This window comes from Serinus canaria, chromosome 10, assembly GCF_022539315.1.
Source record: "Serinus canaria isolate serCan28SL12 chromosome 10, serCan2020, whole genome shotgun sequence".
NCBI classification, from domain to species: domain Eukaryota; kingdom Metazoa; phylum Chordata; class Aves; order Passeriformes; family Fringillidae; genus Serinus; species Serinus canaria.
The window spans coordinates 5835596-5848383 of NC_066324.1; the positions used below are offsets into that span (position 1 = coordinate 5835596).

A 12788-nucleotide genomic window follows, 5' to 3' on the forward strand; every position below is an offset into this window, starting at 1 on the left:
CTCAAAGCATGAAGTTGGACTCCACAAAACAAGGGTCAAAAAGGCCCTAAAACCACTAAGGGTGCCACAAGATGCCAACACTTAGAGCACCAGTGGTTTTTTTTAATGCCAAATGAGATACAGAATAATCATCTTTCTGCTCTGCCAAGCTGCTGCAGTGCTCCATAGATTTTTCATCAAAAAAATACATTTCTGCTTTCTTACTACCTGCAGTATTAAAACTACACAGATGCAAACTCCTTGCCATCACTGAAACACAGCTAGTAACAATAATACCATAAAAATACATTAAAAAAATCAAACTTCTGGTGCTGTGTATGTACACACATACATAACCTTCAATGTTTGGCTCATCCCCTACAAGAAGTATAAATGTAGGACCCATGCACTGCCCAACACTGGCCCCAAAGGTGCACACAGGTAACATGCCAAATTTACCATGTGCTCAGGCAGTTTCTGCAGTTTACAGTCTGACCCAGTGTGACTGGGTGAGACTGTAAACAAGTAAATCAGACTCCAAGCAAGCTGATGACCAACAGGTAATGCCTCTCTCATCCTTCATCCCTAGACAGGACACTGATTTTGACCCTAAAAAGGAGTTTTTGGAGCTTCTCCACTTTCCACCAGAACTTAGATCCTGCCTAGCAGCACTTGGATTCCTTGGCTAGGGGACATATGTTGGGTGTTGCTGTACAGAAGCTTTTTCTTTCACTTATCCTTCCAAAATTAGCTAAAAGAGGAGGAGAAGAAAACACTGAAACTCTGATTTATTTTTCTTTTCTGCATTGTTGTGCAATTTAGAGGAAGCACATGCATCTCTGAACCAGTGTCCTGGGCTAATTCTCCCTCTCTACAGAGAGCAGTACAAGGAGAGGAGCTGCAGAAAGTCAGGGACTGGAGAGACATAAGAGACAGATAAAAATCAATGCAAGAAGTAAAAAGTGAAGGAAAAAATAGGAAAAAACAGATGTTAACAGGATTAATATTATGAAGAGGAAAAAAAAAGTAATGAAAATCTGGTAAAGTAAAGGAGGAATTTATATCACACCAAAGGGAACATATCCTGGAAAAAGCAGTACATAGTGAGGCAAAGAATCAGAAAAAAATACTGGGGAAGCTGGAAAAAAGTGAAGTCTGCAGTTCTGAGTGGAACTCCTGCTCACCTTTACTTGGCCAAGCATAATTATTCCCAATTAATAACTTCAGCATATAAAGAGTAAATTCAGGGAGAAACCTGTGAATGTGATGAGTAGTGCCAGGATGGTTTTTAGCAATAGCTGTTTCCAATGTCTGAAATGCCTCTCCTTGCTCACACACCTTAGATTTATTTTTACATGTACACACAGATAAATACTTACACTGGGACAAAACAGAGGCAGCAGCAGACTGAACACGAGCACAAGAGACTTTGCTCAGCTGCCAGGAGAGGGCATCACCCACCCACACTGCAGCACCTAAGCCTGAGCTATTCAAACTGTGGTAAAATAAAATTATAGGGAAAAGTGCAAACATGAGAAGGCAGGACACCACACTCAAATACCATTTCCTTTATCTTTATGTAGATAAAGAAACTCCCTCAAAAAATGTAAACTGATGGGTTAGATGACTGCTTTGAGATTTTTTTCCAGATAAATTGCTGATTGCATAATAAGTGAAAATTAAAATTTAGGAAAAATACAAGACTTATGTTAAACCTTATTTAGGCTAAAGAGGCTGGGGCATAAACTCTCCACTCAGTCTGTGTGAATATTTTGCTAAATTCAAACTATTCAGAGCACACTGATACACCCCAGCACAGCAGCTCTAACCAGCACCAGGGTGCGGGGAGAGGAGGGAAGTCTCACACTCCCAGCCACAAGTTATCTCTGGGGCTTTCTCACACTGAAGAGATGAGCAGAGCTGACAACCTCCCACTTTCAAAGGCATGTTCAAAAAGCCCAGTGGCTGCGGGTCACACAAAGATGTCACATAACCAGAGTGACAGCAGCAGAGGCCTGTAACGATGGGCATCCACTGTGGGCTTTTTATATTTTTAAGGAGCCACCACTGCAGCATGGTGGTGACTGATGAATAATCATTAAGGCACTGCTTCCTCCCCTCCTGCTGCCTGTGCAATAAAAAGCAGCAGTTTCACTGAAGGAAGCATCCCCTCACATACTCAGTTTACTAAATGAGAGGTCATTTTTCACAAAGCAACAGAGACTCATCAAAAGGGATTTTTTTCCCCCCCTTATGTTGTTTCCCTGTGCTGTCCAATGCTTTACTAAGACAAGCATTTGCTTTCTTACACAACAAAACACAGCCTAGAGCAAAGTATGCTCTGTCTTCTCTAGAAATGCTACTTTGCTGGAATTGCTCATTTCTAGCATCTTCTTCCTAGGAGCAGTTGGATGTGTCCTGGCTTGTGCAGCCTGCCAGTAAAGTCTGATGAACTGCTACACTGTTAGGAAATGCAGGCTTTTGTTTAACCAGTAAAGATCTTAATCTAAGTATTGGTTCACTCCTTCCAAAAACTGGTAGGAAACACAAGCATACACTCAACCAAAAGTTACTGTTTTGTGAAGCCATTGAAAACCAGCATGGAAAAAGTTAACTGAGATACCAGACAACAGAAATCCCAATGAGCACCTCATGTGAAATCAGACAGGTCCCTCCAGGTGCAAACCTTCACAGGCCTTTAGGCTCTGCAAGCTTATTTTGTTTAAAACCAAATGAATAAAGCCCATGGCTTCACCTCAAAAGAAGCTGCTCAGACATTTTGCAAGACAAAACTACCAGAACTGTTTCCACATGCAGGAAAAAAAAAAGTATGAAATCAAGCCTGGACGTATGGAAGAGCTCTCTGACAGGTTCAGATGGAAGGTCCTGCCACAGCTGCTGCCTCAGGGTCCTACAGGCTGCACAGAGCCTCTGGCAGGGCAGCTCTCCCTCCACAGCAAGTGACTGGCTGCTCCCAAGCATTTCTACTCCCTCTTTCATAATCCTGAATAAAAGCCTGGTTAAGGGAAGGCATTTTCACACATTTTTTCCAGGAATTGCCCAAATATTTTACAATTCCTTTGATACTTTGAGGGTGGGTTTTGGGTTTTTAGGATGCTGTCATTGCTCAGTCACATCCCAGGTTAGAGAGGATTGCTGGCTCACAGCAATCCTGTGGTTTCCCCCTTTTATCAACACCTTTGCAGATAACCCCACAAGCACTCCCCTAAGAGCAGCTCCATCATTTAATAAACCTCCAATTATTCTTTGGAGTTTTTTTTTTAAGCTCAAATAGAATTCCTTGCAGCTCCTGAATGGGTCCAGGTAGTAAGGGCAGCCAAGAAGGAGCTTTGCAGCTGCACAGGCAGAGGGCAGCTCCCTGCCCTGTGTATCCAACCTCTGAGTGCTCTGACCTGCAGGAGAGACACGAGGCCATGACTCCTTGCACTGCAGCTAAGCAGCCAGCTCGCTGCCAAACTGAGATCAGTGATAAAGGAGTGAACAAAGTGATAAAGAGTGTGAATTCTGCAGGCAGCCAGAGGGGAGGTGGGGCTCACCACAGCGATCCCTGATAACCAGGTTCCTGCCTTCCTTCAGGTGGATGGTCAGCAGGTAGGCAAAGGGGCTGGGCAGCTCGCTCAGGCAGTCGTTGGCTTCCTCCAGAGCCTGAGGAGAACAAAGGAATCAGTCACACACCTCTGGAAGCAGATCATAAATGAGACAGGTGTGCTCCCAGTGCTGCTGCAGAGACAAAGTTCTGCTCTTTCTTTAGGGCAATCTTTGACAGGAAGGGGAAAAAATAGGAAAAGAAAAAGAAAAAAAAAAATCTATCTTTCCCAGGCTTTCCTTCACCATGCAAGTAGCTAAGTATCAGCATCAAGAATGTTCAACAAAGCAAGGGTTTTACCTGGAAATGAGTGCTGCTATAACAATCACAAATGCATGCACAGGTTTTCTAAATCCTATCAGCACAGGTTTTTTCTGAGCTGTTTCTTGTGCATTCACAGCACCTCTCAAGTTGGAAGAGACCCCAAAAGATCATTGAGTCCTCTGTATCCACCTGATAACCTCAGGAGGAAGAACACATTTCACAGAGCTGCTGAGAGGAGAGCACAGCACTTCTCTGTGCAGCTCCAAAAGAGAGCAGGCCAGTGGCAGGCAGTGCTGGTTGTGAGCTTTAGCAGAAGCAAACTCGAGAGGATTTTTGCTCCTCAGAGGTGCTGCCCCAGGGTTACACAGCTCAGCATCATCCTCCAGCTGGAACACTCAGTGAAAACAGCTCTGGACAGCACTTGAGAGGTTATCAGAGGGCAAAGGGAGAGAAGCTCATCCACAAAGCAAACATGTTTTACATGAGAATAACATGTCAGAACTGCCAGTGCCTCTTCACACTGCCCTAAAACTGATTTTGCTATCTGTCAAAGCCTACAGCTGTGTTACTTGCTGTATTTACTTTAATCCAGTTTGTTCCTAACTGTTATATGAGTATTTATGCTGGTGCTCTCATCAGTTACAAGTAAAATATAGATATTTCAGAGTACTTCAAAAAATCCAGAACGTTTGGGTCTATATAAAACACTAGCAACCACTTTGAACTACTAAAAACCCAAACAACAAAAACACAAAAACACCACTAAATAAACAAATCCCCCACAAACTGAAACACTCCCCCAAAAAATAGCCAACACACTGGGCAAATCTCTAGATGGGCTCTTCACCTGATGAGTTTTTGAATTTGTGAGAAGCAAAGAACCTAAATCTAAAATAAATTGTGTTTCTGATCAAGCTTCAAAATGACAGGACTTACCATTTGGTCATCAAAGTTTTGAGATGATAGGGAAGAGTCAAAATCCATTTCTCCACATGGGTACTATAAAACAAAAGATACAATGAATTAGACAACAACACAGGAAAGAAAATGCTCCTGGAATCAGTCAAGAAATTACTCATACATACATGTAATTAATGAAATAATCTTACTTATGCTTATAGATAATTTAAATGAATATTTATTTTTCCTGTTTTACAGTAACTGCTCTTAGTCTCTTGAGTTTAATCCAGGAAAAACAAGTGCCTGCTTCCAGCTAGAAATAACTTTCTTCTTCTCCTCCGCAGCACTGGGTGCTGAAGGCTCTTATCACAAACTCTCCTGATGTCTGTAGGTTGTTGTGTCTGGCAGCCGGCTGCTCTCACTTGACCACAACTTCTCCTTCACCACACAAAAAGCAAGTTCCACTTAAAGGTGTTTTAAATAGTTTTTTAACTTGGTTTGGTGTTTGGGTTGGGTTTTTTGTTGTTGTTGTTGTTGTTGTTCATGTGGGGTTTTTTGTTTGGTTTGAGTTTAAAATTAAATTGCTCAGGGGAAAAGTTAAAAAGAAATTGTCAAAGGGAAAGGTGTCCTTGCTTTGGATGAGTTAATTTTCCTTCTAGTAATTGGTACAGTGTTCTGTTTTGGATTTAGGGTGAGAAGAATGTTGATAACAAACTGATGTTTTTAGTTGTTGCTGGACAAGTACTGTCTCTCTGCCGAGGAACTGGCTGGATATCAGTCAGCAGGTGATAAACAATTGCACTGTGGTCACTTTTTTGAAGATTTTAACTGTTGTATCATTTCTATAAAAATATTAATTATTTTAAATATTATATAAAATATATAATTAATATGATTAATTTTTATACTTTGTGCTATAATATCTTTATAATGAATAAACTATTATTAAAATAATAATAATATTCTTCCTTATTATTCTTCCTTTTCCTGTCCTTTCCTGTCTTTATCTCAACCCACAAATTTTACCTTTTACCCCCAGTTCTCTCCAGCATTTGATGGCTCCTATTGAGCAAGGAGTAAGGGAGAAACTGTGATATTTAGCTGCCTGGTGGGTTAAACCATGACAAAAAAGAAAATAAAAATACAAGAAACATGTACTTCCCCCAACTTGCTTCAGTAACTGTAAGATACAAAGGATTTTTTAGGAGAGGAAGTCAAACATTTCTTCCTAAACACTGCCTCTCCAACACCTTGGAGGTGGATGGAGCTGGTGGCCCAGCATCGAGTCTGTCTGAAGTGGTTCAGCAGCCAGGACACCTCTGATGCTCCTCTGGCTGCTCCAGGAGCCCATGACCATTTCAGCTGAAGAGGACCAAGATGCCTGGGAAACTCCTCTGGTCTGATGCAGGGCAATCACAGCCCATCCCCACACCGAGATTTATGCTAAGGGCAATCTGGGGCTGCAGAAATGCACACAGGGTGGAATTTGATCCTCATGTGAAAGGGTGGGAACATCCAAACCTCTCCAACGAGAGCAACATTGTGTGCAGCACTACAGAAACATTTAAAAGTCAACCAGCTCTTGCACCAAAGTACATAAATCTTGGCTGTATTGACATGCTGAAATAAACATAAATAGCCTTTGTGTAAGTCTTTTCCTCCTCTTCCCGTAAATACATATATTGCATATCAGGAAGTACAATAATCCAGCATTGCAAGGGAGATATCCCTTGCACGACAGAAAAAAAATCTAACTTTATGGTTCCCACAGTAATCATAACTTGGCCACCTTGCAAAAACACATTAAAAGTGGAAAAATTATCATCATAAAGAGCAGCAGAAGAATTTTCTCACACAACCGAGCTGAGTTACAGCTGCTAGGGGAACCCTAACTTTGAATTTTCTGACTAGTATGCATAAAATCTTACTCATGTGCATTAAACTTAGTGTTTCTTGGAGTCTCTGGCTTCACAGGAATCTCCTTCAGGCACCATCATTGGCACTGGTAATGGCCTCTCTTTAAAGCTTGTCTTACACAGCACTAACACGGGATCAAAGCACTGCATTGAAATTATAATAATTTTAAAAGTACTGTCTTGGCCAGCTTGATATCATTTATTTTAAAATTACCCGCAAAATTATGATTTTGTCTTTATTCTGTTTTTTGTTTACTTGCCTTACATCCACAGATACTGAACAATTATAATTTTAAATAGAAAAACTTGGGTTTTTTCAATTTTAGCTCCACATAATATAAATTACTGTAATTCTAAGTAGCTAATTGCAGTGAGATCACTGAATACAGATAAAAGTCTTGGTAAAAACATGGTCCTGAAACCTTGATTTTTATCGAACTGCAGTGACACTTCTCAACTTTAAACAAAAGTGGGCACACCCAGGGGGGTCACAGCCCCAAATATTATTTGCATGAAAACAAATGAAGCAAGAGTAGATGCATGAATATACATAAATTGGAAGTTCTTCTTGACAAGTGCTCTGCCTCCCCTTGTTTTCTGCAGAAGAATTATTCAAAATAAAAAAACTACTGAGTGCATCTGCAACAGGACAAGGCTTTGAGTTGTCCAAATTCATCCTAAACCAGGACAATGACTCACTGCAAAGCGTTGGCAAGGAGATGAAGAGATATCAGAGCACTTCAGCAACGACACATGGCCACGGACAAAACCCAATGGCAAAAAAAAAAAAAAAGGCATTACAGGAACCTTTTACAACCTGAATCACGCAGGGACTCAACACAACTTCACCTGCTTCTTCAGCCTTGCCTAGCTGGGTGCAATGGGGAGCAGAGAGCAAACTTCTCACAAATGGGAAAATGGTACCCAGTGGGCAGAGCCTTGGTGAAGATGTGCTGTGCTGAGCACCCCCAGCTCTGCAGGGGAGTTCACACAAGTGAGAAAACCACAAGCACACGCTGATCTCACCCGCTGGGATCTCACGGTATCGGGTGGCCAAAGACAACCAGGAAACGAGTAGGTGGCATGTGACAAGCAATTCAGGGGGAAAGAAGCTCAGCCTACATTTCTGCTTTTTTTAGTTTGTTTTGTTCCAGGGATCTGCCTTCCTTCTGATTTACCTCCCTGGGCAGGGAGTGATGCTCACACAAGAACAATGGGAACTCTTGTGCTCCTCAGAGCAACCCCACCAAAGTCCTCTAACAAACTATTCCCATCCAAGGCACACACAGCACAAACCCAGTAACTGTTCAATCAAGTACAAGCAAAGCTGAATACTGAAGTTGTCACAGAATCATAGGATACTGAGGCTTAGGCTGCAATGGACCTTACACATCATTTAGTTCTACCCTCCCTGCCATGGACACCTTCCAATATTGAATTTGTTTTTCACCAGATTCAATGTAATTTAATTTGCTCCATTCTCCTTATTCATTTCTACTTTCCTTTGCTCCAATCTCTCCTTTTATTCTCGAGGAAAAAGATCTTTATAAATTGCACCGGAGTCAGATTACAGTAAGGAAGCATATTCACCCAGAGAGATGATTTGCCATACAAGTAAATACCAAATGATTTACACACACCAGCAAATATAGAAATACACACTGAGGGAAAGATATAAGTGCTGCAGAAAATAAGCCAGACTCTGATTGTACATCTGGATAAAACTTGACTTGAGGTTAAGCTATTTCATCACTATACAGGTACTTCATTCTCCTAGAATACTCAGTTCACCCAAAATCAAAGCAGGACTTAGTATTAACCTCGTTGTGCTGAGGCAGATTTTAGATTAGGGTTTCTGGCATGCAACAGCAGCAAAAAACTGAATCCATATATTTATCGTATACTGAGTGAAGTGCTACAACTTTTGAGTAACGTTTGAGCAGAGAAACAAAGCACTGTACTATTTCAGTTGCTTTTCTTAAGCAACTCAAAATAATGAACACTCCAGCAAGATGAAACCAATTTGTAACCAATTTAGCAACCCTAAACCATGAGTGATGGTCAGTAACTACCAGTCTGACACTTTGCATCACAACAGATGGGAGCCAACACCCATTTGTTAGGAATACACAGGTCCCTGAGATGCAAAACAAGCAGTTTATATCAGAAGGGATCACTTTCCCCACATCAATGCTAATCATCCTTTTGAAGGTGCAGTTAAAAAACAATTAATCTGTGAAATCCCTATTCCCAAAGGAGGACTTGGAACAAAAAACGCCCAGTTCCCATTTTGGCACCTTGGATGACTGCAGAGGCAGCTCCCACAACTGCAACAATCAGGTAATGAGAAAAAGGCCTCAGAAAGTTCAAATCATAACCTTCCCAGAGAGAATTCAACAGGAGCAGACATACTTCCATAAAATCTAACTAAAACAAATTTTGCCTGAAGTGTTTCCTGCAGCCACAATCTTCACCTGCTGTCGATATAATGAAGCTATCATAGAGCTCCTCAGGATTCCCAATTTGCTCAGGCCAGACAGGAATTAGTTTCATGACAGTATTGGTCTCTGATCCTCCTGGGACATTATGCCCAGACACAAATACTGACCAAAGAGCAAGGGGAAAGAAAGAAGGACAAGACAGTGAAGAGAAAACATTTTAGTTTTTCACCACCTTAAATCATCATCACAAAAATCCAAAAAACAGTCCTGAGAATGATGCTACATGTTCTGTTCCCCATCATGAGCTTTGGTTAATTCCAGGTACAGGCAGAGCTCACCTTGCTCACAGCCATCTTTCACCTATTGCCTTCATCAGAGTCTGAAGTGGGTGGATGGCAAATTGATTGTGATACATAGCAATCCTGGTAATTATATTAACTAGAAAGCAAATATATCAGCATCGCAATTCTGAGCTCAGAGAACTGCAACAACTTTTGATTTGAGCAAGCAATTCCAACAGATCTGAAAAATCTGAAGTATCATTACAAATAACAGAAGAATAATAAAAGAACTAAAGAATTGGAACAGTATTATTTGCAGCTCCAGACTGACAGGAAGAATAGCTGAATTACTCTTGAATAATGTGCATATCATGTAAAGCTTAGGCTTATTTGCATTCCTCTTTCATTCCTTGAATAGAGCCCCCTCCTCACAGAATGGGTCAGGTGGGAAAGGATCTTAAAAATTCACCTCATTCCAGTCCCTGCCTTGGGCAGGGACACCTCCTATTAGACCAGGCTGCTCAGATCCCTGTCCAACCTGGCCTTGGTTGGATCCTCCGTCCCTTTTTAACCCAGAAAATGAAGGAGAAGCACAAGGAGCCTACAGGAGGTGGTGGCTGAGCCTCACTGCTGCTCCAGCACCCACCTCTGTCCCCTCGTCGCTCAGCGCGGCGCTCAGCCGGGAGCTCTGCAGCAGGTCAAAGAGGTCCTCGCTGGATCTCCTCTTCTTCCCCTCGGACACGGGGCTGCCCACAGCCTCAGCTCCTCGTGAGGACACCAGGTGAACGCCCACAGCTTGCGTGTCCGGAGGGGTGACTGTCACCTCTGTCCGTGTCCTCTGCTGCGACGCCCAGAGCCAGTCCTCTCCCACTGCCTTCACCGAAGCGCTTCTGCTCTTCAGGGACACCACAGACCTGGAAAAGCTCTTGGGGGAGCAGCTTGACAACACCTGAGCGTTTGAGTAAGTAATTTCTTCTTCTTCCTCTTCCTCCATGAGAGTGTCCACCTCGAGCATGTCAGGCACGGACACGCTGAGACAGCGGTCCAAGGAGCGGCCCTTCCTCTCCAGCATCTTGCCAGACCTCTTCTTCGTCTTCCTCACGCTCAGGTTTCGCAGGAACGGCCGCGTCTTCTGCTTCAGGGATCCCCACACGGATTGTTTGTCCAAGTCCATTGCTGCAAGGGGAATCTCAGCAATGCCTCCTGCACAGAACAGCTTCAGCGATTCCCAGGGTGACTAAAAGGAACGTAGGAAGGAGGCAAGTCAATCACAAAAGTGAACAGCCGCTCAAGACTATGATTCATGTTGTCTCATCTTAAAACTTTCAGTCATTTCTCTGAACAGTTAAAACAGAGCATGTCACATTAGTAAGTGCTTCCAAATACAATCTGGTGGGTAGGTTTGATTATTTAGGAGGAAAACAGCCAGAGCAAGTATTTATTCCTACACAAAAATGCAATGTCTGCCCACTACTTCATTATTTCTAAGAGGGGACATTATATTTCTTCTTCTGTCAAGCCCTGATTTGTGAAAACTTGAGATTTATCCAATTTGAAACTGTTTCTGTACAAAGCTTACTGACGGGAGTTAAATCGTGATAATGCAAGCACACAAAACACGCTGGCAAAGCTGGCACTGACATTTCTGCTGCCACTTTTCCAGGCCATGTAGGGCTTTGTTGGCTATTTCCAAGGCTACATGGATTCCTACAGCATGTGTTGTTGGCAGATATGTAAAAACTAATTAGCTGAGGCTGAAGAGAGGACATTGAACTTGAGGAATCCCAACTGGGACCCCAAAACACTCCCTTACATTAACCCACTGTCAGTGAAAACTGCAGAATTGTTTTTCCTTGTGGAGTAGGCAATTGAGAGAAAAATAATACAAAAATGGATGGGTGGATCACTTTTGAAAACCTACTGGTGGACTCATCTTTGGGGTGATTCATAGTGAGCATTTACACAGCTGGGAGGGTCAGGAATATAAGAGCTAAAATAAAATCACTCACTGTACGTGCATCGTAAGGGAACAGGGACACCTCTGTGCACAGGAATATCCTCACAGACAGACTCTTCCGTGGTTAACAGCTGAGCAATCATCCTTATTCTGTGAAAAGAGGTGGTCAAATCATCAAAACCCAGTAAGAAAAAAGCTGGTAAAACCTGCAGATTTACTCCTTTGCAGTCACACACACAGAGGTTACAGTACATACCCACATCCTCTGAAATATACACCCATTAACTACATGAGGGCTGTTTCTAAACTCACAGCATGTTTACCTACTAACCATTGCATAATAGACAAAAAATTACTTCCCACTGTTTTCCTGATTACTAGGAAAAACACCAGGAAAGGCAACAGAAACACAATTGTTAGATTAATGCACACAGAGAAATTACTGCCTGCTTTCAAAGAAATCTACTCTTGCATTCATTAATTTGAATGAGGCTGTATAACCAGTTACTTAATAACTTATTTAAATAACTTCATGACTAACCTCGCCACACTTGCAGAGTGTTCAGGAATCTACAAAAAAATTCTCTAACTGCATCGCTGTCTAACTAAAGCTGCACAATCCTCCCCTCCCCCATTTACATTAGCAAATAAAGAATATCAGCATTATTATATTCAACACAATAAATTAATAATCTTAATAGCACTGCATGCATTCACAAGGCAATAACAGGTTTTGCCCAAACAGGAATGTGTGTTAGTGTAGATGTGTTAGCTTAACACAGCCACAATCTCAAAGTGCACATGGACAAACTGAAATTGGTTTTTGTCCCTTATTGTACCACTATGTAAAATCAGTTTTCTGAACCTCACAGAGGAAGATTTCATATAGAAAGACCCACCATGCCTTTGTGTTTCCCACTGAATTCAGGCTGAAGCACAACAGATTTACAGAGGGAGGAGCAAAGACATAAATGCCAGCCCAATTTGACAGGGGATGGAGGGAGGGATGCCTGTGCAGGAGCAGCACCTGATGCCCTGCACAACCTCAGGAGACACGGCTGGATTTGCTCACACCAGCTGAGAGCTTTCACTGAGGCCCTTCCCTGTCTCCATAAAATCTTGAGAAGGCAGGCACAGCCTCCCTGGCAGCCTTACATCACGTGCCAGCAACAGAAGTTATTGGGCTAAACACGTTTGCACAAAACATTATGAAACACACTGCTGGGAGTCATTTAAACAATTCATCTTCTGCTACTGCTCTCTGCATGGCTCGCCTACTTGCACTGAAACCTGCTGGAGCCAAGATGTTGCAAATAAAGGCAGAGCCCAGCTCAACATCCACTTCCCAAGGCACTTACTGCTTCCCATTCCCTTCCTGTTATTCTCCACCCCTCTCACTTGGAGGACCCACTGCCGTTGTTTTTATTTTGTTTGCTTTGAGAT

General features: G+C 42.3%; 1 protein-coding gene across 4 annotated transcripts in view; it reads right to left on the minus strand.

The window, feature by feature from the left end:
- The window catches only part of MCTP2 (multiple C2 and transmembrane domain containing 2), a 128507-nt gene that overhangs the window by 91872 nt on the left and 23847 nt on the right, over positions 1 to 12788 (minus strand). For all 4 annotated transcript variants that reach the window (XM_050978380.1, XM_050978379.1, XM_050978382.1 and 1 more), the window contains 4 exons: positions 11398 to 11495; positions 10035 to 10625; positions 4787 to 4849; positions 3537 to 3645 (listed from right to left, as the gene is read on the minus strand). In XM_050978380.1, coding sequence (XP_050834337.1) covers positions 3537 to 3645; positions 4787 to 4849; positions 10035 to 10562 — 700 coding nt within the window. In that variant the 5' untranslated portion in view covers positions 10563 to 10625; positions 11398 to 11495. The remainder of the gene's footprint in view (positions 1 to 3536; positions 3646 to 4786; positions 4850 to 10034; positions 10626 to 11397; positions 11496 to 12788) is intronic.